Source organism: Prionailurus viverrinus, chromosome E3 (assembly GCF_022837055.1).
Source record: "Prionailurus viverrinus isolate Anna chromosome E3, UM_Priviv_1.0, whole genome shotgun sequence".
NCBI lineage: Eukaryota > Metazoa > Chordata > Mammalia > Carnivora > Felidae > Prionailurus > Prionailurus viverrinus.
The window spans coordinates 10,915,988-10,943,660 of record NC_062576.1 but is presented as its reverse complement, the minus strand read 5'-3'; the positions used below and the strand labels follow the sequence as shown (position 1 = coordinate 10,943,660).

Here is a 27,673-nt window from a genome sequence, read left to right as displayed (position 1 = left end):
TATCCACATTTCACAGATGAGGAGATTTAGGTTCAGAGAGGTTAAGTAACTTGCCTGAAGTCACCCAGCTGGTTAAGTGGCAAAGGCAGGACAGGACCCCCCAGTCTTCTGGGTTTGGCTCCCTCATACCATTCAGTGCCCCCCCCCCCAGCCATATCTACAGCCCCACTCTCATGACTGCCCCTGGGCTACCCCAGCCCCAAGGAACGCCACTGGCCCTCTGTGCACAATACTCCCAGCACAGAGCAACAAAAGCCTGAAGGAGATGCCTTGGAGGTGGGGGCTGAGGCTCCCAACCTGGCCCTGAATTCTGAGAGCAAGAGTGAGTGGAAACATCCATCTTGAGAACAGGAAGGCCAAGTGTTGTCCCGGAAACTCTGGATTGTCTTCTCCCAGAACCTTCCTGGGCACAGATTCCACATGGGACCAGGGAGCTGGTGCTGTCTAGTTTCTGACTCTCCTCGAAACTGCCACCCCATCCCGCCTCTTCCTGTACGCAGGTCTTTGCTGGGACTGTCCTCCCCCCAACCCCCGCCCCGATAGAGCAGATCTTCCTCAAGCCATTCCAAAAACAAAACCCTACTTTCCTTCAAGACCTGGTTCAAGTGTGGTTCCTCCCCTGGCAGTTTGGCCTGCACCACCCTGGCCACTCCTTTTCAGAGCTGTCACAGCCTCCCCTGGGCCACACAATCTAGCCTCGGGACAGCCAACACAGGCTCTTGGGCCACTGGGCCTTAGCCCCACGCCCCCGCCACACACTGCTCACCCAGAACATCACACCCCCAGCCCCAGCCTTAGACCCTCTTGACCCAGCAGAACAGGCAGTCAGCTCTAATCAGGGACAGCAAGGGACCTGGAACCCAGTGGTGACCCCACTCATAGCTGCTGGACACGGGCCAGTACCGGATTATTTCCTGTATCACCCAGGGGAACCCCCGGAAGGCAGGAACCGCCTCCTCTTTTCTAGGGCTCCTACCCCACGTGTGGCATGGAAGAGGGAACACAGAACCAATGACCCACTTAGCACTTGCCCGTGACTCTGTGCGACCTTGAGCAATGACCTCTCTGGCCTCTGTTCTCTCACCTGTAAAATGGGGGTGCTTTTCGCAGCGCCTGCCTCAGGCAGAAGGAAGCTGCCAGCATCTATACCGTGGTGAGTGGCACAGCTACCCAGCTACCCTCAATGCTGACCTCCTCCAATGCCCCAGCCCTTGTACCGACCCCCCCCCTCGGAAGAGCAGCTCCCTCCCAGACTCCCCCGGGGGAAGCCCGCCATACCTGGTGCCCGCCACCGCCCCATCGTTCTTCCCGAGGGGCTCGTCCAGCTCCACACCGCACCACTCGCCCTTGGCAAAGTCTGTCTCCCCCACGTACCGCACCACACCCGTCTTCGTCCCGCCGACCTGTTGGCGCACAGAGACACTCAGGTCCAGAGGACGCAGCGGGCACAGGCAGGGATGGCCAGGCTCATCTCCCCTCTCCCTTCCAGTGTGCAGGGGAGAAGGAAGAGGGGGTGAGGAGGAGGAGAGGCCCGAGGACAGCAGCGAGGGATACGGGTAAAACCAGAGCTTCCCAGGGCCGTCCCGTGCAAGGGCTCTGGAGACAGACAGACGTGCACTGAAACACTGCCACTTACACGCTGTGTGAGCTCTGGCAAGTTGCCTAACCTCTCTGAGCTTCAGCATCGTCGCCTCTAAAAAGTTATTTATTTATTTATTTATTTATTTATTTATTTTCCCCCCTTCCTGAGGATTAAGCACTGAATGTGCGCTGTCTGGCAATACCATTATCAATACATAACGTCTCGATAAACGTTATCCTTAAAAAATGGTTAAATGATGGTTGGCTGCTGTGTGGCTCAGTCGGTTGGGCGTCCGACTTCGGCTCAGGTCATGATCTCACAGCTTGTGGGTTCGAGCCCCGCGTCAGGCTCTGGGCTGACAGCTCGGAGCCTGGAGCCTGCTTTGGATTCTGTGTCTCCCTCTCTCTCTGCCCCTAACCCACTTGCATTCCGTCTCTGTCTCTCTCAAAAGATAAAGAAACATTAAAAAAAATTTTTTTTAAAAACAAACTCACAGAACAGGCCAGTAAGTATGAATATTACTCTAGGGACACCTGGGGGGCTCAGTCAGTTAAGCATCTGGCTCCCGATTTCCGCTCAGGTCATGATCTCACGGTTCACGATTTCGAGGCCTGCGTGGGGCTGTGCACTGACAGTGAGGAGACTGCTTGGGATTCTCTGTCTCCTTCCCCACCCCAAAATAAATAAATATTTTAAAAACATTACTCTCAAAAAGTTTAAATTTTTAACAATTAAAGTTATATACATCATGGGTTTGAACTGTGTGGGTCCACTGATGTGAGGATTTTTTTTTTTTATATATAAATGGTACAGTACTTTAAAAATGTATTTTCCGGGGCGCCTGGGTGGCGCAGTCGGTTAAGCGTCCGACTTCAGCCAGGTCACGATCTCACAGTCCGTGAGTTCGAGCCCCGCGTCGGGCTCTGGGCTGATGGCTCGGAGCCTGGAGCCTGTTTCCGATTCTGTGTCTCCCTCTCTCTCTGCCCCACCCCCGTTCATGCTCTGTCTCTCTCTGTCCCAAAAATAAATAAATGTTGAAAAAAAAAAATTTAAAAAAAAAAAGTATTTTCCTTATGACTTGCTTAATAACATTTCTCCTCTACCTTATTTGAGTGTGAGAATACGATACGTGATGCATGTAACATACAAAATACGTGTTAATTGACTGCTCATGTTATTGGTAAGGCTTCCGGTCAACAGTATGCTATTAGAAGTTAAGTTTTGGGGCTGGGGTGCCTGGGCGGCTCAGTCGGTTAAGCATCTGACTTCGGCTCAGATCATGATCTCACGGTTTGTGAGTTCAAGCCCCGCGTCAGGCTCTGTGCTGACAGCTCGGAGCCTGGAGCCTGTTTCAGATTCTGTGTCTCCCTCTCTCTGCCCCTCCCCTGCTCACTCTCTCACTCTGTCTCTCGAAAATAAATAAATGTAAAAAAAAAAAAAAAAAGAAAAAGAATTGCACACTCTCCTGAGCCAGCTAATCTTTTTCTTTTTTTTGAACATTTATTCACTTTTGAGAGACAGAGGGAGCCCGACTTAACCTGAGCCAACCCGGCGTCCCCCCCTCCCTGCCAGGGCTTTTTAAGAAAAAGCAAAGGAAGGGGCGCCTGGGTGGCTCAGTTGGTTAAGCGGCCGACTTCGGCTCAGGTCACGATCTCACGGTCCGTGGGTTCGAGCCCCGCGTCGGGCTCTGTGCTGACAGCTCAGAGCCTGGAGCCTGCTTCGGATTCTGTGTCTCCCTCTCTCTCTCTGCTCCTCCCCCATTCACGCTCTGTCTCTCTCTGTCTCAAAAATAAACAAACATTTAAAAAAAAAAAAAGAAAAAGAAAAAGCACATGAAGAAATAACCTATTGGAGCCTTTGCATAATGGACAATAATTTTTACTCTAGCCTCCCTTTTGCTTAATTGAGGTAAAAATCCCATAGCATAAAATTCACCCCTTTGACCACTATGAAGCGCAGAGCCCTGGGGCTTTTTCGTACATTCGCAACCATCATGTTTCCGATCCCGGGACATTTTCATCACCCCCCCCCCCCAAGAAACCCTGCGCCCAGAAGCAGACCCCCACCCCCACCCCCAGCTCCTGGCAACCACTCTTTTCTACAGATTGCCTTATTCTGGCCATTTCCCAGAAGTGGAATTATCAGCACGTGACCTTCTGTGTCTAGTTTTCCTACATTTGGCATCATGTTTTCAAGGTCCACCCACGTCTATCCGTGGAAGCACTTCATTCCTTTTTATGAATTCCAGCATACGGGTTCCGTCCCATTTTGTCCGTCCATTCGTCCGCTCTTAAGACACGTGGGTCGTTTCCAGCGGTTCCAGTAAACCACCGTGAATCAAGGGGCTGTGCACATCCACCTACAGGTCGTTGTGTGAACGCCTGCTTCTAATTATCTTGCTTCCCTCACGGTTGAAGGAGTCGGGCTGGGTCTCTTCCTCCAGGCTTTCGAAGCTCCCTCTCTCTGTTTCCAGGGTGGCTGTTGACAAGTTCCAAGCCGACCTGAGTCCCGATCCTTCGGGCGAGCCTGTCTGCCCACTCCAGAAATGGGCAGAGTTTGCTCTGTCTCAGGGCTGTGCAGGCACATGGTGAGGTGCGTTGGGTGTGGGCCTCGTCCCTTGCCTGGGCTCCCGTGGGCCCTCTCAACCAAGAAACCCTTGTCAATCCCGGGGAATTTTCTGGCATTCCTTCTTTGACTTCTACCCTCCTCTTCCTGTTTCCTTTCTGGAACCACTACATTTGGAAGCTGGATCACCTGGAAGGTTCTCTGAGGGTTTTATTTTCTCTCCTGTTTCCATCTGTCTTTTGGTTCTACTTCCTGGGAGATTTCCTCAAACTTATCTCTTAAAATTTTTTTTTAATGTTTATTTATTTTTGAGAGAGAGAGAGAGAGAGAGAGAGACAGAGTATGAGTGGGGACGGCGCAGAGAGAGAAGGAGACACAGAATCTGAAGCAGGCTCCAGGCTCCGAGCTGTCAGCAGAGACCCCGATGTGGGGCTTGAACCCACAAACCATGAGATCAGGACCTGAGCCGAAGTCAGATGCTTAACTGACTGAGACACTCAGGTGCTCCTAATTTATCTTTTTTTTAAAAAAGTAATCTCTATGCCCAAAGTGGGACTTGAACTCACAACCCCAAAATCAAGAGCTGCATGCTCTACTGACTGAGCCAGCCAGGCGCCTCCTCAAATTGATCTTCTAATACTTCTGTGGAGTTTCTTATACGTGTCCTGTTTTTTCACTTCCCCAGAGCATTTTTGTTCACTGAACATTCATACTCACGTACATAATGGTGTTCTGTTCAGATTTAATGCCTGTAGGACCTTCTCTAATTTGTTAGAGGACTGGCCACTTTCCCCAGAAAAGCTTCTTGTGCTCACCCTGAGGAGGGTTCTAGAAGACGCCAGCGGGGAAAGGGGGTCAGCCATCAGGATAGAAATTTCATTGAATTGGGGCGTATGGGCGGTTCTGTCGGTTGAGCGTCTGACTCCTGAGTTCAGCTCAAGTCATGATCTCTTGGTTTGCGGGATCGAGCCCCATGTCCGGCTCTGCACTGAGAGTGTGGGGCCTGCTTGAGATTCTCATTCTCTCTCCCTCTCTCTGCCCCTCCCTTTACTCCCTGTCTCTTCTCAAAAGTAAATACACATCAAAAAAAATTTTTTTTTTAATGTGCATAGCTCGGGACACTTGGGTGGCTCAGTCGGTTAAGCGTCCAACTTCAACTCAGGTCGTGATCTCACGGTTCACCAGTTCGAGCCCCGCATCGGGCTCTGTGCTGATGGCTCAGAGCCCGGAGCCTGCTTTGGATTCTGTGTCTGCTTCTCCCTGTGCCCCTCCCCCGTTTGTATGTGCATGCACACGTGCTCTCTCTCTCTCAAAACAAACATAAAAAATAAATAAAACATGAAATACATACACACATGTTAAATAAACATTGAAAGAAAAAAAAAAAAACCTCCCTTCCCTGTCGTTCTCAGGCAGGTTCAGGGAAGAGTAGAAGCAGACATGCGTGTTTATCCACCTTATTTGTCGGAACCTCCTCTGACACCCCCAAGTGTGCCTCGCGTGTGCCTGAAAGGGACCAGCTCGCTAATCAAAACTCACTCCGCTCCCAACGTCTCTCCCACACCGACTGCCTGCCGGGCACATCGAGGACACGATTTCTAAACGTCACAGCGCTATGCGGTGCGCAGCTTTACTCCACTCCTAGATGAAGAGACTGAGGTTCAGAGTAGTCAGGGAGCAGAAAAGTCTGCTGGACCTCTCTCTCTTGCTTCTCCGGTCCTCGCGGGGCACAGCTACCAGGCTCGCCTCAGGCGGGGGTCTGCGGCTACAAGTGCCGGCCCGGGCGGGTACTGCCTCACCCTTGGTCCTCAGCTGCCTCCGGACCCAAATCCTCTCCTTGTCCCTTGGGTACCCTTCCCGAGCTGGGAGCAAGGCAGAGGCCACGGAAAAGTTTCCAGAGGGGATGGGTGTGGCACTGACCGCCCCACCTTGGTCGGCACAACCTCGGGACACCGGTCTCCCCGACGACCCCCGAGATTCTGCTCACCGAGACCCCAGCCCGGGTGTGGCAGGCCTCGCCCTCCAGACGGAGGACATCAGCCTCTTCTCTCTCTTTTTTTTGATATAATCCTTCTTTACTTTAAAAAAGTTAATAGACTTCTTGGGGGCAAGTTTAGGTCTATAGAAAATGTGATTAGGTGGCTTAGTCGGTTGAGCGTCCGACTCTTGATTTTGGCTCAGGGCATGATCCCAGGGTCAGGGGATCGAGCTCCGCACTGAGCCTGTTCAAGATTCTCCCTCTTTAGGGGCGCCTGGGTGGCTCAGCCGGTTAAGCGTCCGACTCTCGATTTTGGCTCAGGTCATGATCTGTTTGTGGGTTCGAGCCCTGCATCGGGCTGGACACTGGGGAGCCTGCTTGGGATATTCTCTCTGTCTCTCACCTGCTCTCTCTCTCCAAATGCGGAAACTTAAAAAAAAAAAAGAATAAATAAAAGAGAACACTCCCTGGCACCCACCCCCACCACGTGCCAGGCCCCAGCCTCCCCTTTGTGCCACCCGCAGGTTATTTGGGCCAAACACCAACTGCATCCCAGGTCTCCCAGAGCAATGGTGGTGGGCAGGCCAGGCTCATCTGTTTCTCGGGGACTTTCCTCTGAGGAAGTCAAAACTGGTGACTCACTTCAAATGCACGCCTCTGCCGCAGATCAGGGTAGCGCCCACACGACGAGAGAACAGGGCCCCCCAGCCGTCCAGCTCAGCTCTGCCATCAGGAGGAGGGGCGGGGGGGGGGGCACGCCAGGCCCACGTCACAGGGCTGCTGAGGGCACGGCGAGGGGCTCACGGCCAAGGCCGGACTAGCACCTGCCGGGATGCTGTGTTGGGGGGAGGGGGTGGTACTGGTGGGAAGAAGGGCTGGCCGGGAAGAAGGGTCGCTCTCGGGAGATGAGGGGACAGAGGCCCGAGAAGAACCTGGGGTTCAACTAGCCTGTGCAGCCCCAACACGGGCCAGCGGTGCCCTGCTCGCTCGGGACCAACCCTCGGGGCCCTGAGTGGTTCGTTCAGCATCTTCCTGGCACCAGGCTCTGCGGTGGGCACTAGGGGCCCAGCCGTTGTGGACAAAACGGACAAGGCCCGTGGTCAAGGCGCTCTCAGCCATGGCAGGAAACCAGCAGTGGAGGAGGAGGAAGTGGACTCCTGCTGTTAATCCAGGCGGTTGGAGGGGCTGGGCAGGGTGACCTCAGAGGCCTCTCTCTCCGAGGAGAGCCCATGGGGCAGAGGCCTCGCGGACGGAGGGCATCGAGCTGTGGGAAGCTCTGGGGGACAGTGTCCCCTGTGCAGGGACCAGCCCGGGACACTGGAGGAGAGGACAGAAGGCGGTTGCGGCCGGGCTCGGCCAGGGAGGGAGGGACGCCAGGTGGCCTGAGGGTGAGCGGGCAGTTGACAAGGGTCTGGGGGCCATGGGAAGGCAGGTGGGTCTTATCTCAGGTGAAATGGGAGCCTGTGGGGTGCAGGGACCTGGGTGGGGGCAGGGAGACCAAGGAGGAGGCGGGCCCTCCGTCCAAGAGAGAGGAGCCTCCCAGGGGAGGCGGTAGGGTGGGGACAGATTCCGGTGTGTTTTCGAGACAGCACCGGGGACTTCCAGACGAGTCGCATGGTTGGGGAGGAGAGAAAAACAGGGCACAAGGCTGAGTCCCAAGTTCCTGGCCTGGTCGCTGGAGAGGCAGGTGAGTGTTCACAAGGACGGGGAAGACGGGAAGAGCAGGTCAGGGACGGGGTGGGGGATAAACAGATGAGTTCTGTCTGGGGCATGTGTGACAGGCTGACCCGTGTCCTCTAAAAGAGATACATTCAAGTCCTGACTCCCCCGCCCCTCCCCATACCTGTGAATGTGACCTTATTTATTTTCAAAATTTTCAAAATGTTGTTTTCATGTTTATTTTTGAGAGAGAGAGAGAGAGCACGGAGGGGAGGTGCAGAGAGAGGGAGACACAGAATCGGACGTAGGCTCCAGGCTCCGAGCTGTCAGCACAGAGCCCGATGTGAGACTCGAACTCATAGACCTCAAGACCATGACCTGAGCTGAAGTCAAACACTCAACTCACCGAGCCACCCAAGCACCCCACCTTACTTATTTATTTTAAAGTTTATTTATTTTAGTTACTTATTTTGAGAGAGCATTTTGCTCTCTAGCAAGCGTGAGTGGGGGAAGGGCAGAGAGAGAGACAGGGAAAGAGAGAGAATCCCCAGCAGGCTCCACACTGCCAGTGTGGAGCTCGAACTCACAAACCACGAGATCATGACCTGAGCCAAAATCCAGAGTCGGATGCTTAACTGACTGAGCCACCCGGGCGCCCTGAATGTGATCTTATTATTATTAATTATATTATTATGTTTATATTATTTAAAGCTGAGGTCCTTCAGACGGGATTAAGTGAGGGGAAGTCATTAGCAGGGGCCCTAACGGGATGTGACTGCTGTTCTTATAAGAAGAGGAGAGACACGGACACACGGAGACGAGACCGTGTGAAGGCGCAGGGAGGGGCTGGGTGAGGTGGCTGCCGGCCAAGGAATGCCACGGGATGCCAGCAGCCTCCAGAACCAAAGAGAAAGGCACGGAATGGGTTCTTCTCTTGATCCTTCAGAGAGCGAACAGCCCTGCCAGCACCTTTGACTTGAGATTGCTAACCCCCAGAACGGAGAGAAAACCCCCTTCCTGTAAAGGACTAGTTGGTGGCAGCTGTTAGAGCAGCCCCGGGAAAGTAACACACGCTAAGCAGGGATGCTGCGTAAGCACTTGATCTAAGACACCAGCCACCCCTGGGCAGTGGGACGCCCCATGTGTCCGGACTCTTCTAAGTCACAGGCCCAGACGGTTCCAGCAGGGAGACTGCACAGGGGGAGACGAGCCACGGCTGGACTTTGGACCTGACCCCACGGCTGGACTTTGGACCTGACCCGAGGCAAGGAACACCTCCCTGCTGGCCAAGGAGGTAGGAGGAAAGCTGGGGTGGGGGGAGGGAGGAAGAAAGTGCTTCCAGAAGGAGGCAGGGAGACGGACGGTGCCCAGTTCTGCCAGGAGGGGACATAAAGCCAGGACAGGGAACCGGTCGCTCTAACTTGTACTGTGCAGATCTGTGGCGGCCTCAGTTTCCCCAGAGCAGAGGGTGCTGGACAGCAGGGGTGGAGACCACGTGCACAGAGGGGGCTTTCAAGGGTTTAGCTGAAGGGAGGTCAGAGAAGTGGGCACGGCTGGAATACACATGGGGCAGGGGCTCAGTTTTTGGGTTTTTGTTTTAATGTTTATTTATTTTTGACAGAGAGAGACAGAGCACGAGCAGGGGAGGGGCAGAGAGCGAGGCAGACACAGAATCCGAAGCAGGCTCCAGGCTCTGAGCCGTCAGCACAGAACCCGATGCAGGGCTAACCCATGGACCGCGAGATCATGACCTGAGCCGAAGTCAGATGCTCAACCAACTGAGCCACCCAGGCGCCCCTCAGTTTGTTTTTAAGGTGGGCACAGCCGGGGCAAGCACGTGGGAAGACTAGAAAGGGGGACCCAGAAAGGAAAAAAGAGGCCCCTGTGCAGGGGCGGGCAGGAGCTGGCGGCGGGGGGCCCCAGACGGTGCCCCGGACGGAGGGCTGAGGGTGGTGGGGAATAGAAGAAGGGATCAGAAAAGTGGGGCTCATCGTTGGAGGAATTCCAGGCACGGATCAGAAAGGTTATCCGTGTGTGTGCTGGGGCAGGGGAGGGGCGGAAAAGGACAAAGGCAGGGCAACCAGCCCGTGGGCCCGAGCAAGTGGTTGACCGAGGAGGGCCAAGGACACCAGGCCGTCATGAGCTGCTGTGACTTCAGGGAGGCTCTCTGAGCTCCGAGCCCCTCACTGCACCTGGGACCCCCGTGGCCGAGGGGAACACCCACCCTCCAAGGACTTTAAGGCTGGTAAGAACTAACATTCAGAGCTGACTTAGAGCAGGGCTTCTAAACACCCTGCACACCCGGCAGGTGAACTATTCTCCCATCTTACAGGTGAAGGGACTGAGGCACAGAGAGCGTAAATAAACTGCCCGTGATTCTTTAGCTGCTACCTGCACCTCAGGGGGTAGCGTTGAGGCCCCAGGGACACCAGGATCCATAGGTACCTCTGAAGAGCAACATGACTTAAAGACCATAAATAATACTGCTCATGCCTTTGACCCAGTTCAGAAGCAGGTTTAACAGCTGGTGAAGCTAATACAGCTTCTGCACCGGCCTCCTCCAAGGCCCTGGGAAGGGCCCTGATAATGCATTTATAGGATCACATGATTTACAAAATCCGCAAAAGCAGTTATATTTTTTTGATATTGTCTCCTGTCCTCAAGTAAGTTCCAGCCTCCACAGTCACCCACACCCAGCATGTAATTTTTTAAAGGGTGGAGTAGGGACAGGAAGGTGACGTAGCAGGTGTCCACAGCAGGCACAGGGAGAAGCGAGTCCTGGGGTCGGCTGAGCCAGCTGGGTCCTGGCCGTGAGCAGTGGACCAGGCTGCAGGACCGACCCTGGAGAAGCTGCACACTCCGGTGGGACGGGGGACACGTGGGGCTCCATCCTTTCGGTAGAAGCAAACCCCGTGTGTAAATTCCTCCCCCCCCCCCCCCAGACTCCACGGATATCCTGTTTCTAGGGCAGTCTCAGTTGGTAAGTATAAATAGAGGCATGGGTGGCTCAGCCGGATGAGCATCCGACTTCGGCTCAGGTTGTGATCTCGCTGTTGGGGAGTTCAGCCGTGCTGACGGCTCAGAGCCTGGAGCCTGCTTCGGATTCGGTGTCTCCCTCTTTCTCTGCCCCTCCCCCGCGTGCGCATTCACATGCTCTCCCTCCCTCTCTCTTTCTCTCTCAAAAATAAATAAACATCAATAAATGAATGAATGAATGAATGAATGAGTGAATGGCTATTACCTCCTGGCTGCGTGACTCCAGACCAGCTGTTTCCAGGGCTGAGCTCAGTTTCCTCATCTATGAAATGGGAGGGTAACTCCCAGCTTCTAAGGCAGTGGGCCGGACCCAAAAAGAGTAGGTACAGAAAGTGTTGGGCACAGCCCCCAGCGTGAGGGACGCCCCCAAGACCGCGGTAGGAAGTCAGCAAGGCCCATCTGCTTTGGTTGCCACCAGCCCTGCTGATGGGCTAGGGCCTGGCAGAGACTTCTAGAGCAGTGCCCACCCTGTGCAGGCTTGTATGCTCCCCTGCCCACTCCCTAAAAGGGAAGCAAAGGGAGTTCCAGACAGGATCAAACTGGGGATCAACCTCCCCGCTCCTGCAACCTGAGAACCAACCAGTGCTGGCCCATAACCCCCTGAGCCTCCACTTCCCACCCCAAAGAGGTCTCAGACCACACCCACGGCACTCACGGGACTCACCAGGCCCCGCGTAACTGTGAACACTTCACGTCCACCAGCTTTCTGAATGTTCTCAACGAAAGCAGCCCAAGGGTGCTTCTACGCCCATTTTGCTGAATGGACAGACGATGAATGAATGAATGAATGAATGAATGAATGAGGGCGAGGCTCAGTTAAGTGACTTGCCCAGCATCACACAGGTGGGAAGTAGCAGCAAGGGCACCAACCTGTACCTGATCTCCCTATAGTGGTCAACGGCCAGCAGGTGCCCTTGGCCCCCGGGCACCCCAAGACAGCTCAGTGAGACTGTATGCCAGCTTGCCTGGGTCCCATCAGCCAGGTGGGGACGGCTTCCCGGGGAGCCGTGGCAGCAACAGTAGAGCAAAAGCCCCACCACAAGGACCCTGACTAGGAAGTCACAAGTGCCCCGAGAGTCTAGCCCCCTGTCCCCGGAGCTGCCACCGCAGCCCTCTGCCTCTCCCCTGCTCCACTCTTGCCCCCTCCCATCCTTTCCTCGTCAAGCAGCAAGCGGGATGCGCTTAAAGGTGGGTCTGCCCGCGCCATGGTCCCTCTGCAAATAGAGCAAACCCCCTCCACTCCTTCAGGGTCAAGCCTACACCAGCCTCATAGGCACAATGCTGCCCAGCACCATTGCTAACAACAGCTCAGCCCTGCTACTCTTTTGTTTCTCTAGTCCGTTCCCTCGGCTCAGCCCAAACACCGGCCTCGGGGATGCCCCCCACCAGGTCAAGCCTCCGTGATGGGCACTCACCCGGATCTATAAGGAAACACTGACGTCTGTCTCTTTCCCCTGATAGACAGTGAGCTGGAGGGCAGGGACCAAGTCTGGCCACGCCCTCCACCAGATCACCGAAGTGGGTAGTTCTGTCCACAGGGAAGCAGGTTGGGAAACCGGCCCCTGGGGTGGGCAGACCCCAGAGAGATCACCAGGGTAGAGAGACTCAGGAAGGCGGGCTGCGGGGGCTGGTTTGAGTCTTTGTAAGTTACTACGTAAGTTCTTAAAGTTCTCTGAGTCTCAGTTTCTCCATCCACAAAGTAGGGATAAAATTACATCACGGTGTGGGCTTGAGGATTCAACAAGGCAATGGGTATAAACATTTCCTCTATTTCCCCTGCCCCTGCCCCAAATACCCTACCCAGAAGCCTCCAGGGGAAACCTTGGCGTTGTGTGAGGTCCTCGGGGTAGGGAGGGAGAATCCCAGGCAACAATACTTTCCTGCAGTCCCCACAAGGGGACCCTGGAGCCCCCCAAACCCTTCCCCATTCAGCCTTGGAGCTCCAGGTATATGGTCCCCATAGTCCTGCAGAAGACTGATGAACACAGTCTCCCCCACCAGCTGACTCTACCCCCACTGGCTTCTCACACCCAAGCCCACCAGATGCCCTTCAGAGACTGCCTCGTGGGTTACTCTCTCCTTCCCAACACTGTGGTTCTTGGAGGGGGGGGCAGGGTCAGCTCTGGGGTCACCTCAGCCACCCTAACCCTGGGCTTGGTACAGCAGGAACATGACCCTGTCCTGCCATGACCTTGGCACCCCCCCCAGCCCAGCCCTGGCCCACAGCAGGTGCCAGGGAAACACTGCTTCATTTGGACTTGATGAATGAATCCAGATGATGAATCCAGACTCTAAAGGACTTGGGGGCCACTGCCCCTCCCAATGTGGCCCCAATGACAGGGACCGGCAGAGAAGAGGGGCCCCCGGCAGGAAGACTTGGCTGATGGTCCTTTTGGCTCCAAAGAGTGACCCAACTCTGTCCCCGACACCAATAGTGATCGTTTCGTTACAGCCGATTAGGTGTCTGAACCACCTGACCCTGCGGTCCTCGGCCTTCTCCTGGGGCATAGGAAATAGTATAGGCCTGGGGCATCCATGCTGGTCAACGGATAACACCATTGGGAAATACCATCGGGCGGGATCCGTGGATAAAACCAACAAGAGCTAACATGTATGGGGCACCTCCTAAGTTTCTGGCACCGTCTAGAGGCATTACGCATATTCATGCATCCCAACTCATTTTACAAATGGGAAGACTGAGGTCCAGAGAGGTTGAGGCGCTCGCCCAGGGTCACACGGCGACAGTCTCCAGAGCCCATTGGACCGGCATCCCCGGTCACTCCGTGTGGTTCCGATGAGGACTGGGCGTCCCAGCCTGGACCCCCCCCCCCCAGCATTCCCCCCCCAGTCTCCCCCCCCCCCCAGTCCCCTCCCCGCCCAGCCCCCGGGGTCCAGCTTGCCCCTGAAGGTGGGGCGGTGGAGGCAGCACTCACCAGCACGCGGTCTCCCAGGCGCAGGTCCTTGTCGCCCCGCTTCACGGAGCCGCTGTCCGAGAGGTTGGAGCCCGACTCGTTGCCCGTCTTGACCGAGCTGTTGAGGACGCTCTCCCGCAGCGGGATGACCCGGCTGCTGAGCGGCGGCGTGGCCGTGCCCGAGTGCAGCGACAGGTTCTGGGCGGTCAGCGACTCCACCGAGTGGGCGTCGCTGCCCGAGCCCTCGGCCGTGGGCTGCCGGGTCAGCTTGGAGGGCCGCGTGAAGATGCCCTGCAGGGCCGGGCACTCAAAGTAGCGCACGCCGCCCACCGCGCCGTCGTTCTTGCCCACCGGGTCGTCCAGCACCACGCCGGCCCACTGGCCCGGCGCGAACTGCGTCTCGCCCAGGTACTGCACCACGCCCGGCTTCACGCCGTTCACCCACACCCGCTCGCCCACCGCGAAGTCCCCCAGGAAGTCATCGCCCACCTCGGCCGCCTTGGGGCCCGGCTTCTCGGCGGCGGGGGGGGCGGTGGCGGCGGCGGCCGGGCCCGAGGCCTGCTTGTGCAGGGGGGAGCCTGCGGGGCGGGAGAGAGGCAGCGGTCAGGGCTCCACGGTGCGCGGTGGGAGCGGGGAGGCGCCCCCCGTGCCGGGTGACGGATGGGGAAACTGAGGCACGCACGGCGGGGGGTGGGGGGTGGGGGGTGGGGGGAGGGCTCGCGGCCTTGGGCGTCCCCGAGGTCTCTCCCTATCTCCCAATCCCTCCGGAAGGCTCAAGGATTAAAAAAAAAGCTCAGGGGGCACCTGGGTGGCCCAGTCGGTTAAGCGTCCGACTCGACTGCAGCTCAGGTCTTGCTCTCACGGCTCTGTGAGTTCGAGCCCCGAGTCGGGCTTGTGCGCCGACCAAGCGGAGCCTGCTTGGGATTCCTCCCTCTCTCCTTCTCTCTGCCCCTCACCCGCTTGCGCACGCTAAGTCTCTCTCAAAAATAAATAAGGAAACTTAAAAAAAAAAAAAGGGCAAACTCAGGAAAGCACCTCCTCAGAGCCTCACCTTTCACAGCTCAGGGTCACTCAGGATCGAGGGCCAGGAATGAACCCATTCTCGAGGGTTACAAACTGCCACCTCCCCCTCCCAGTGGGCTCAGGCTCCTGGCTGTTAACCTGAGACCACTCATGGCCCGCCACCAAGGGGAAGTGGTCTCTGTGTTCCCCACCCTGCACCCCAGCCAGCTCGGGGCCCAATACAAACGGCTCCAACCCATTCCTTGACAGCTGGGGACAGCCACAGACACCTTGGGGCAAGGAAGGAGCCAGAAAAGTCTCTTGCTCTGCTGCTGGGTCTCCCCTCCCTGAGCTGCAGCCCAAAGCATCAGGACTGCATAGACCAGGAAAAGGGGGGAGGGGGAGGTGCATGGGAGACAAGTCCTTCACTTCCAACATCCTGGGGCTGACCTCTGGGCTCTCTGTGCCCTGACCCAGCCCCTCTTTAGAAGAAGAATGACCCTGAGGCTCAGAGAGGCCAGGGCCTTGCCCAGAGTCACACAGCAGAAATGGGACTCAAACCCAGGGAAGGGGCCTGCCCCCTGGGCCCGGACCCTGACATGCTATAGACGAGGACGTGGAAGACAAGAGAAGCAACTTGCTCAAGGTCACTCACGAAAAGACAAAGCAGGACTTGAACCCACATGCCTTACGTGTATCTGGGCCCCACGCAGGGCCTCCTGTGCTACGGGGCTCAGGAAACTTCCCCATTTGCACCACGAAGTCTGGAGGCTGCCCCCCACTTCCTGCCAGACTCAGCATCAGGCAGAGAAGGACCCACCTTTCTCTGCTCCAGAGGCTGATGCGTTTGTGAAACAGTGATGCGTATGTTTCTAGTCCTTTCCAGGGGCAGCCAGTGAGGGGCTACAGGGAAGCGGCTCCCACCAGCATCCTCCTTTCAGCCACCGCCAAGAGACCCTGGGCCCAGGCCTGGCAAGAAGCTCAGGACTGGAAGCCAGAGCTTCTAGGCGCTGGGGAAGCCACATAACTCCAAGGCCCAGCCCGAAGTCAAGACCAAGCATGTGGTTCTCTCTCTGGGGCACTGGTGGCGGGAATGGGGAAGCACGTGGCATCCGAGGCCTGGACAGCCGGGATGGGGGGGGGGGGTCCTGACAAAGGGGACCTCTCAACTGTGGACTGGGCTCTTGGGAGATCAACGGGCTCCGTCGCTGAACTTGACTAACAACCACGGTGATCAACCCACTAACTGATGCTCTGTGCTAAGGGCCTGACATACAGTAGCCCGTCTGACCTTCACGGCTAATCCTGTGAAGTCATTTTGTTATCCCCCCTTTACAGATGAGGAAAACTGAGGCTCAGAGAGATCAGGCACTTTTACCTAGGTTGCCTGGCTAGAGGCCTCTGGCTCTTGGTGCAGGGTACACACATATATTAAACCAAAAATAGAGCACTAAGCACCTGCCAAGCCAAGCATCAAACTACAATCACCCCAAATCTTGGACTCCCTTGAATGAACCCGTTTTCCAGAATCTGGCCAAACCCTACAGTTCCTTATAAGCAGGGAACAATCTTGTCTTTTACTCCGTCCCATGTAGAGACGTCCCCTTTGCTTCCTGTTAAGAGAAGACCCCTAGGCGGGACCCTGGAAGGGGGGCCCCCCCAGGCTCTCTTCCACCACTGGGATGCCATGAGGCAGAGGCCTAGCCCCACCTGGGTCTCCTCCTCACCTGCACCTTGGTTTCTGGGGCTGTTCTCGGTGCCTGGCCCAAGCAAGGGCACAGTGAGGGCTGACTGTGATGTTATTTTGATAACAATGATTTATACGAAGACTAAAGAATTAAAAAAAAAAAAATTAAGGGACACTTGGGTGACCCTGTCCATTGAGTGTCTGACTCTCGGTTTCAGCTCAGGTCATGATCTCATGGTTCGTGGGTTCGAGCCCCGCATCGGGCTCTGTGCTGACAGTGTGGAGCCTGCTTGGGATTCTCTCTCTCCCCTTCTCTCTCTGCCCCTCCCCTGCTCACGTGCTCTCTCTCAAAATAAATAAATGAACTTTAAAAAGTATTTTTAAACATTTAAGAACCACAAAGGGTCCCAGGAGGCAGAAGAAGGCCTCCCAGGCAGGTTCTGGTGACCTTGGGAACCCCACAGCGGTTCTCCCACTCATCAGATCAGGCGGGCACCTTCCTTAGGAAAAGCCACTCCGAAAAGCAGCCGGAGGAAGCCACATATTGGAGTATGGCCCAGCCCCGGCCCCCGTCATAACCATGCCCAAGGTGCTGTGGTCCATCAACGAAAAGAGTCGGGCAGCTACCGGTCTGGATCAACGGGCTGGATACTTTCTCCACGTTACATTCTTTCTGATTTTTTTAAAGTTTATTTATTTATTTTGAGACAGACACAGCATGAGTCGGGGAGGGGCAGAGAGAAAGGAAAGAGGGAATCCCAAGCAGGCTCTGAACTACCAGCACAAGGCCCGATGTGGGACTCCAAGTCATGGAACCACGAGATCGTGACCTGAGCTGAAACCAAGAGTTGGACGTTTAAACGACTGACGGGGCGCCTGGGTGGCTCAGCTGAGCGTTCGCCTTCGGCTCAGGTCATGATCTCACGGTTTGTGGGTTCGAGCCCCACATCGGGCTCTGGGCTGACAGCTTGGAGCCTGGAGCCTGCTTCGGATTCTGTGTCTCCTTCTCTCTCTGCCCCTCCCCTGCTCACGCTTTGTCTCACTCTGTTTCTCAAAAATAAATAAATGTAAAAAAAAAAAAATTTTTTTTTAACAACTGAGCCATCCAGGCGCCCCCTCTACATTACATTCTTATCATGCAGATGCTCTTGTCCAAAGTTACCCAGGCAGGAGTCAGGCCCAGCTGGTCTGGCTCAGAGCCCTCCCCCTCAACAGCTCTCCCACAAGGCTCGCGTGTGTGGCACCTGCCCTTCCGGTATCTGTTTCTAGAACACGTGCCTGTGCCCAGCGGCTCCATGATGTCTGCTAACTGGCCTGGGCAGCTGTGACCCAGGTGAGCACCTGTGCCTACCCGGCCTCTTTGCTCAGAGCACAGAGGAGGGTCCCAGGTCGAGGGGGACCCAGTGCGGCTCTTCTCGGTCAGAAGCTGCCCACACAGCTGTCCTCCCCAGCTGTCCCGAGTCAGGCAGACCCTCAGGTAATCTTTCTTCCCCACCCGCCCCTTCTAAGGTCATAGGCCCAGAGACCAGTTGTTCTAACAGCTGCTAAAATCCAGGTCCCAAGCCCGTGGCGACGGCGCGCGGGGATTTTGCTTCATTTTTCCTCTTCGGTGCCCTCGGCGGCCCCAGCCTCACGGGACAAACCCTCATCAAATTCCCCCCTCACACCAGGAAGCTTCCAGAGACCAGGGCTTGGGGAGGCATGGAAAACAGGGATAGAGTCCCTTCCATCCAGGGAGCCAGGCCTGGCCAAGCCCCTTCCTGGACCTGCACCTGTTTCCCCACAGGACGGCAAAGGGCGAGGGCAGAGCGGCCAGGACCTGACGGTCTGTGCATCCCTCCCTGTTCTCCCAGGGCTGTCAGACCTGGCCGGCTCTCCCCTCACACCCACCGTCACACCCACCGGGCTCTGAGGCAGGTTCCAGAAGCTCCCTGATGGCAGGGCCTGCCCCACCCCCCGCCCTCGGAGCCTCTGCACAGAGCAGCCTGGCCCGGCAAGCCCCCACGAAAGCGAAAGGCGGCAACAGACTTAAACCGCATTCGAGCACTTGGTCCTTTCCCCAGACTCCAGGCACGAGGGAATCTACTGCTGGTTTCAAGTTCAAAGCAGGACTTTGAGAAAAGGGCTAAGGGGCGTGGGGTGGGGTGGCGGCAGCTGGCGGCCTGTTGCAGCGGAGGTGGGAGGATGCACCCGCCCTTCCCCCGGCGGGGACTTGGGTCCCACCCTGCCTCAGGAAGAGGGGACAGGCCTTCCAAACCCCAGCTCCCAGGGACCCAGTTCTCTGAGCACCCAGGGTCAGATGCTAGGGACTACAGGCACGGCCAAATGGGGGCTCACACCGGGGTGGGGTCCAGATAACAAGAGAACCGCAGCCACAACTCAGCTGGCCACCTCCCTGACTAGAAGGAACTAGATCCGTGGGGGCCTGGGGCTGGGGAGGGAAGGTTCACTGTTCTAGCTTGGAACGCTCTTCTCCCTCTAGAGGCAAACTCCCATCCCCCTTCGGTCTCCCCAGGGACCCGCCTCCCCACCATCGCTCGCCTCTCCTCCGGTCACTGGCTCCCCATGTGCGCCACGAACACCCCCCAGCCCGCAAAATGACAGCTTCCTCTGTGCTGTCGGCTCAGAGCCTGGAGCCTGCTTTGGATTCTGTGTCTCCCTGTGCCTCTGCCCCTCTCCTGCTCACGCTCTATCACTGTCTTTCTCTCTCAAAAATAAATAAACAGTAAAAAAAAATTTTTTTTTTGAACAAAAATAATTAGCTCTCCAGGAGAACAGTAATCCTGATTTGTAGAGTTTGCCGATTTCCATAACGTAAATTCTCCCACCATGGTCAATTTCAAGCTACCAGCATGATGTCACTGAACACGGATGTGGAAAGAGATCATGTGGTGTTTCTACCACAGAGCAATAACCTTAAAAACACAGATACTATAAAACAGTAATATTTCACCAGTAATAAAATGGTGGTATAAACACTACTAAAAGCACTAGCAGAAGTCATGAGTTTTGAGTATTTATGACCCATGTTTTTAATAGAATTTATTAAACTGTAAGGTCACACAATCTAATTTTTTAGGGAAAGGCTGCCTTTAACATCTGGCTCGTAAAATTCCTGACAATTTCACCATGGGTTCTTGTGAGCCGGTATGGGCCGGTGCCACCCCACACCCTGGACAGGTGGCCAGCCTCAAAACCCACCAAAATTCTCTACAGACGCCCTGAATGACAGGCAGGACAGAAGGCACACAAGCACCAAGTCTCTGACCCGCCTCCAGTGCAGGGAGTAGGAGGGGAGGGGCGAGCTGCAGGAGGTCAGGACCTGGGGAGCCCTGATCTACACGGTGCCCTGCCCCCTACGATCCAACCCACGCCTACGCCTTTAGCTACTTACTTACACGCTGCCACACCCCTGCCTTCCTGAAAGACGTGAATACATTCTCCTCGTAAAAGATCCAAATGACACAGGAAGATATGGTAGAAGTTGGGCCCCAATTTCTCTCCCCAGTCCAGATCCCTTCCCTGCTGCCAGACCTGCCCCTTCCTTCCAGCAGCTGCCCCTCGACGTCCCCTGGGATCCCTCACACTTGACGTTCTGAACCACAGTGATCCCCTCTCCAAGAGTGCCTCCTCTGTACCCCTCATCTCTGGCGTGCATCCCCAACACCCACTTAGACCACAAATCTTCCTTGCTCTTTCCCCTACTGTTACCCCCAATCCAATTATTCATCAGATCTCGCAATTCCACAGAAGAAATAACTCTGAAATCCACACCTCCCTCTAGGGTCTCAGAGGGCCCTCCCGAGATCAGGCCTGAGAGATTCCACACAGCTTGCCGCAGAAACCTCCAGAAGGGTCTCTCTCAGCCTCCGGCACCCCCTGCCCTGCTTCACCCCTCTCCAAAGCCATCCGGGACCCCCGCTAAACACAAACCCACTCACGTCATCACCCCCCACCCTGGTCATTTCAACTCTAGACGGGGAATACTTTCCAGTTTAACCTTGGACGGGTACAATGAGCCTGTGTTAATTTGGTTAATAAAATGTTTTAAAAGTGAAATACAATATTTTCAATGAGAAAAAATTAAGTAGGGAGTGTCATCTTTGGTCCATTTCCCAAAGAAATAATTTAAACGAAGAAACGGACATACTGACTTGTCATTCACAAGAGAGACAACAACAGAAATCCCTGGGGGCACCTGGCTGGCTCAGCTGGTGGAGCATGCGACTCTTTGACCTCAAGGTTGTGAGTTCAAGCCCCATGCTGGGTGTAGAGATGACTTAAACATAAAAAAAAAAAATCTTAACAACAGCAACAAGACCCTGAATCTAAGTGCCCCCAAATACGGAAGCAGTTATATAAATTATGGTCAAGTCTTTCAGATTCTTTTTTTTTAAAAAAAATTTGTAATGTTTGTTTATTTTTGAGAGAGAGAGAGAGAGAGAGAGGGAGAAAGAGAAAGAGACAGAGCATACGTGGGGGAGGGGCAGAGAGAGAGGGAGACACAGAATCTGAAGCAGGTTCCAGGCTCCGAGCTGTCAGCACGCCCCAAGTCTTTCAGATTCTTGAGCAACTTTAAAAATACTTCTCCCAGGTTATACAGAAAGGTGTTTCTGATACGATACTTGGGCACAAAGGAGGGCTCAAGGGGCGCCTGGGTGGCTCAGTCGATGACACGTCCAACTTCGGCTCAGGTCATGACCTCGCGGTCTGTGGGTTCAAGCCCCTTGTCGTCGGGCTCTGTGCTGACAGCTCAGAGCCGGGAGCCTGCTTCAGGTTCTATGCCTCCCTCTCTCTCTCTGCTTCTTCCCCACTCATGCTCTCTCTCTCTCTGGCTCTCTCAAAAACAAATAAACATTAAAAACAAATTTGTTTAAAAAAAGAAAGAGTGTCCTAACATAGACATGGATGCCTAGATGTGGGTGGTGGGAAGAGAAAACGCAATAAAAAGATACCAACTTTACAAAAACACAAGACGGGCCTTGCAGGGCCTCACAGACACGGTATGTCATGAACTGAAGGGTGTAATGAAGTCTGCCCTCTGTCCCTGAAGGCCAGAGGGAAAAAAGCATGCCTATGTAAGACCCAGTCCCCCAAGGAAGCAAGCATTCCCTAAATGTTCTACAGACCATAGTTCCACAAAGGGATAACAGATATCATGAACATAAACACTGAACCCCCAAATTCAAAGAAGATTGAGAAATTGCAGCTTAAATAAAGTTGAGGTTACTTTGCTGCAGGACTCGTCAGAGCCTTTAACGTGCTCATGAGCACCATGACTGCTTAAAGGAGGTGACGAGAGGATTCGTCATCCAAAACCAGACACCCTGAAGAGAAAGGAGGTGTTATTACTATAGCGTCATGCCATGACCACAGACATAAACTAGGGCTGTCCCAGACAGAACGGTCACCCTGGCATTTTCCTCTCCGTGTCACCTAAGGATACCCTGCCTATCACAGCAGCTCCAACATTCTTCACTGGCACAGCCACTCTACAGGACTCCGTTTTCCCTTGGTTTGCACAGGCTGCCTCCCAGTCTGCTAGGGTATACATCTGAGTCCCACGCCGACTCCCCTCTCCATCCTCGGAGCCTGGGACCAGGCCGAAACGCAGACTGGCCACAACACTGACCTCCCCTCCCCGGGGGCCCCAAAGCAACATGACATAAATGCACCACAAACCCCAAAGCAGCCTTGTGCTCTAAGCCCTCTCCTGTCCCCAGCAGATGCTCAAGGCGGAGGTTACGAAGGAAGGGACAGGGTCCCCATCGCATTCCTCAAGGGTGCCGGCTTTCCCACCGTGAACCTCCCAGTCCAGTCCACTCCCCAGTCAGTCCTTCTGACGGAACCAGCTAATATGGCCTCCAGGGAGGACTGAGTCCACCCCCCTCCCCTGGCCCACCCTCTGGGGCCACACAGGCCCGGCATCCACCTGCTACACTGCCTTCAGCCATCCCTCCCCGAAGAAGGAACCCTCTATCAGCCCACTCCAAGGTTGTGCCCTGTCCCAAGGGTTGCTCACTCCTCCTTCCAGAGCCAAATTGAACTCAGAAGTCCCCTTCGGTTCCCCCTACTCCCGAACCAGGAGGACAGAGCCCCCACCCACAGACTCAGGGTGGGGACCCAGGAGGAGAAAGATGTGGGAGGCTTACCCCGGAAAGAGCAGAGCCAGCTCCCCATGGAGAAGCCCTGCTCCGGCCACAGCACGGCAGACAGGCGCGGGCAAGATGGGCCCCTGCGCGTCCCCCCCACCCCGGGTCGATACTGGGCGACGTCAGGAGCATTAGGAGGCTGCCCCACCCCCCACCTGCCCTGCAGCCCAGCCACAGAAAAGCTCAGCTTGGCTTTCCCCATCCTGATGCCATTAAAAAGTTTAGGATGTGGTTAGGGGAGGAGGGCTGGAGAAGCTGACCTTGAAGGGAGATGAGTGCTGCCTGGGGCAGGATCAAAGGCGGGAGGTCTGTCCCCGTTCTGCCCAGGTTTGCACGGCATCTGGGACAAGTCACTGAAAACACGGGCAGGATGCCACCTGCTCTCCCAAGGAGCCGGGCACCAAGGTGAAAGACATAATCGTCCAGGAGTGGAGTAGGGTAGGGCCAGTGCCTAAGGCTACAGGCCAGCTCCAAGCTCTGCCGGCCCCATCTCGGGCACAGCAGGCTGGCTCCCGTGTCTGCAGCGCCCACAGGGGATGAAGGACATCGGGCCCCAGTTCCATAAGCCAAAAACGCTCTGGGACCAGCCCTGTGCAGGCCCTTTCGGGGGGATCACAGTATAGGAGGTGAACCCTCTAAGCCCCGTGTGGCCCGCTCCTTGCTTGAGGGGAGCTCCCATGCACACTCTTCCTTGACCTCCTATGTCCTGGGTCCCCAGCGTGAGGAAAGGCCACAGGCGCATTGGGGGATAGCTGTGACCAGCCTACGGAGAACAGATCACTCCTCCCACTTGCCAGCTGCCCAAGACAGGAGCCGAGTGTGCGGGGCTGGGACTGAACTGGGGGTCCCGGCCACGCCTTCCCTGTGGCAGGGCGGCAGGTACCGGCGGCCTGAGCCAGCTTCAGCCCCAGCCCAGAGTCTCCATCCCAGCGCCACCACTCCCTGGCCCTGTTATTCTGGGCAACTTCGATGACAGCTGAAGCCTCAGTTTTCCCATCTTTAAAATGAGAGGAGGAGTTATCCCACTGGGTTGTTAATGAGCAGAAACATGGTCAGACGCCTGCTTGTGAAGTAGAGGGTGGCAAATGCCGAGCCTTCTAAATGAGATGCCTCGGGGGCCGGGCCACAGTACAGGGGGTGGGAGAGGCCCCTCAGGGACCTGCAGGGGAGGGGCAGGGGCCGAGGGAGCACGGCAGTGACCTAGGATCGGTCCCTTGGCCCAGCAGCCCTGGGCCTCCCCATGTCACCGTGGCCAATCTTGCTGGCCTGGCCTGCCTCCACCTGGCGCCCAGAAGCAGGCCCCAGGGAAGGGCTGAGGGCCCCTATCTGTCCCTTCTCTCCCACCATCACAGGGCCCTGGTGGACCCTGCCCGATCCCCACAGGCGGCTCCTGACTTGAAGGGAGGGCTGTTCCCCAGCAGCCAAGACTGCCGCCAGCCTAGAAGCCTGGACCCCCTTCTCCCCCCCTTAGGCCCAGGATACATTGCAAAGCCCCAGGTGGCCCTGGCACCAGCTTCTAGCTCTCTGCTGGGGCCCTGGGGCCCCAGCGCCTCCCCTGACCCATTCCCAATACTCCCCCCTCGCCCACTCGAGGTGCTCTCCAGCCCCCAGGCACCTCAAGACCCAGGACCTTTGCAGACGCTATTCCCTCTGCCTGGATGCTCTTCCCCTAACCTCGGCTGGGTTGGTTCCTGCTTGTGGCTCAGATCTTTGTACCAATGTCACCTCCGGAGCGAGACCCTCCCTGACAGTCTGATCTGAAGCAGCCGCCAGGGGTGTGCCCCATCCTGTCTGGCCTCGCTGCCCCTGACCTCTCCAGTCTCTGCCCACTGGTGGGGCCCAGACCCCGCCCTCCTGCACACCTCCCGTTATGACCACCTCTGGGCCCCCTCCCGCCCTCCCCCCGGGAAGACAGTCCCCCTCCAATGGCCCCCTTGTTCCTGCCGCTTCCTGTGTGTCACAGCTCTGGGGACTGACACAGCTCCCCTCCCCTCCCCAATCTCCACAGGGCGGGAGGTAGGGGCATCAGTCCAGGCCCGGCCCTTGGCCAGACCCTCTGCCCGGAGGCTGAGCTCATGCTTTGGGAGGCAGCCATTGCCCGATTCCCAGAGCAGAGCCTAGTACCCCCTCAGTCCCCCACCCCAGGCTCCAGCCTCCACCAGACTCACCTCTGAGGCCCCAGTGTCCCCCACACAGGGTCCCAGCCTCCTGCAGGGGTGGGCAGATGGCCAGTGCCATGGGGGAGGTGAGGAAGCCTGAGGAGCCGGTGGGGGGGGGGGGGGTTGGTGAGGAGGACACTGTCCTCTTCTTCTACCTGCCCCTCCCCCTCTCCAGAGACTGGGGGAGGGACGAAAGCAGCTGTGGGCCTCACAAATCTTCCTTCCCTGCTCACCAGGCCAATTGCTCTGGGCTCCCTGCTCCCTCCCTGAGCCTGGACATCTTGCTCTGACCTGCAAAGGCAGCAAAGGCAGCGGGTGCCAGGGACAGAGGGAGGGGAGCGCCGAGCCCAGCTGTAGACTAGCGCCGGGCATGGGCGGGCACCGTTCTGCAATCAATCGGGCATTCACTGAGCCGCTCCTCCTCTCCCTGGAACAGTCCTGCAGGGCGGGGGGCCCAGGCAGAGTCAGACCACCCAGCCCCCACCCTCAGGGGCTCCCAGACCACCCGTATGCCACACCGTGTGGCCCTTTCCCATGTCCCTCGAAAGCCTACGTAGCCCTTCGAGATGATGCAAAGACCCTGTGGCAGTGCAGCGGGAGACAAGAGGTATGGAAAAGTGACACGTAGGTTTGGGCACAGCCCGTGATTTCACCGCTTCAAACAGTAAGTGTGATAGGAAAAAAGACTGGAAGGAAATCTGCCACGGTGGTGGCTGTGACTGGGTTAAATGGAAGGGAGGTGGGTGCCTGACACTTAGAAATTTTTCAGTGAGGAGACCCTGGATGGGGAAAGGGACAGAAAGGAGTCTTTAATGAGTTTTGTAGCTTGCAGGCCCTTCACACTCGTTAACTCTCTGGATCCCACCAGAGAGAAGTTATCATCCCATCTGGGGCTCAGAGACGTTAAGTAACTCTTCCGGGGTCACACAGCGGAGGCAGTCCGAAGGGGCATTAAGGGCTGGATCAGAGCCGGAATTCAGGCCCCTGTTGATCAGGGAGGGAGAAATGAGGAAAATAACCCCAGAAGGTGCTACGGGGCTCTCTCTCCAGTAGACAAGAGGGTGAGGCCTGGCTGGTGACCTTCTCCAGAGAGGGGACTACACAACCCCCACCTCCTCACCCCCCTACTGGCCCAAGCTCAGCCCACATAGTGCCTTTGCCCATGCTCTTCCTCCACTGCCGGCCGGCCTTCCTCCTCCGCTCCATGTTTCAATTCCTCCCATCCTGAAGGCTGAGTTCATTCCACCTCCTCTGGGAAGCCTTCCCTGATGGCCCACTCTTGGTGGTCAGCCCCCTGACCTCTCCCAGCCCTGGCAGCGAGCGCAGGCATCCTCTCCCGGGCGGCCACATATGCCTCCCTCGATGGTCTCACCACCCGGCTCAGAACCCCCACAATCTGTCCTCCGCACAGCGGGCTGAGGGATGGGAGCGCCCGGCCATTCCTCCAACAGCTCCCGTCACGCTGAAAACAAACCCAAAACTCCTGCCCTCCGCAATCTGCCTCTCCCGCCCTCCCAACCTCACGTCAGACTCCTCTCCACCCAGACTTGTCTCCCTTCCTTCTCTAATCACGCCTCAAACCAAGTCAACGCCTGCCTCAGGGCCTTTGCATCACTCTGTCTACCTGGAACATCCTTTCCCCTTCATTTCCTCTCTCCGGCCTCTTCGCAGTGCTCAGGAATGCCTCCCATGAGTAAAGAAGGCTTTGCCACGTTGGAAAGCAAGTCTGGGCCTCCAACAGGCTGTTCCGGGCAAGCCCTGCTGTCAGGGGCCTGTGCATGGGCCACACCGTGCAACTTCCTTACCCTCCCACCCTGGCTGTCGGTCTCTGCCGGGGCCCTGGTTCTGCCAGCTCAAACCTTCCCTGACCCCACACAGGTCCCAGATTGCCTAGTCTGGTCTCTGGCTATTACTTTTTGTCTCCCTAAACTTCTATTCCCATCAGATGGGACGGACAGTACCTTACCCTGCCAGCTGCAGCTTAATCAAAGCAAGGATTTGTGCCCCAGGACATTCATCACGACATCATTTATCAAAGTGAAAAATAAGAAAGAATCATCCCCAACTGCAAAGGATGGGTTAAGAACACGTTTCCACTTCTTTTTTTTTACCATATTCCTTTTGATTTAAAACAACGGCTTCCCGTTATTATGACAGAAGCGAAATGATTCGGACAACCCCAAGCTGTCCCCACCCTGGCCCACGCTCTCCCACCAGCACACTTGTCACTGGCCACATGCCAGTCTCTTGCCATGCGTTGTTCTGCCACTGGACCTTTGCACGAGCTGTCCCCTCTGCCTAAAATACCCTCCCCTTTTCAACCAGTAAACTATCACCCTCCAGACCTCAGCTCACATGTCCCCCTCCTCGGGGCTGACCTCCCAGACCTGGTCAGTCCCCAGTTCTAGCATCTCATGACACTCAGCCTCCCCCCTGCCAGACCGGCAGCCCCGAGGGCTGGGCCCACATCCATTTTTGCTCAGAATGAGAACTCTGACGGCTAAGACCGTGTCAACAAAGCAGGCCTTTGACTTGTATTTGTTGAATGGACAGGATATTCTACGGCCATTAAAAACGGCACGGAAAAATCCGCTTGATCACATTAAAAGAAAAAAAAAAGCAGATTTTCAAATCACACACGCGCCATGATGGCAGACAATTCAGAAAAGAAGGAGAGAATAAACCAAAGGACCAGTCTGGCCGGTAGGGGGTGGGATCTCAGGCAATCTAACCTCTGCATCACACTTCCTAAATATTCCACCCGGGACCACCTCACTTGCACCGTCACACAAGCAGACAGCTGTCCTCTATCCATCTGCTGTCGGGGCCGGCGCCCCCAGCCTCCAGCCTCCGGCCCCGGCCCTCACGTCCGCCCACCAGCAGGAAGACGAGGGGTCAGACACGGGAAGGCTGAGGGCGAGGTTCTGGGTGGCAGGCAAGA

General features: G+C 56.1%; 1 protein-coding gene across 5 annotated transcripts in view; it reads right to left on the bottom strand.

Annotated features, from left to right (window-relative positions):
- CLIP2 (CAP-Gly domain containing linker protein 2) overlaps positions 1-27,673 on the bottom strand; it is a 75,458-nt gene that overhangs the window by 26,095 nt on the left and 21,690 nt on the right. For all 5 annotated transcript variants that reach the window (XR_007147703.1, XM_047837968.1, XM_047837966.1 and 2 more), the window contains 2 exons: positions 13,754-14,310; positions 1,279-1,403 (listed from right to left, as the gene is read on the bottom strand). Coding sequence is in view for 4 of the 5 variants with exons in the window: in XM_047837968.1 (XP_047693924.1) it covers positions 1,279-1,403; positions 13,754-14,310 (682 nt within the window). In the remaining variant the exon portion in view is untranslated. The remainder of the gene's footprint in view (positions 1-1,278; positions 1,404-13,753; positions 14,311-27,673) is intronic.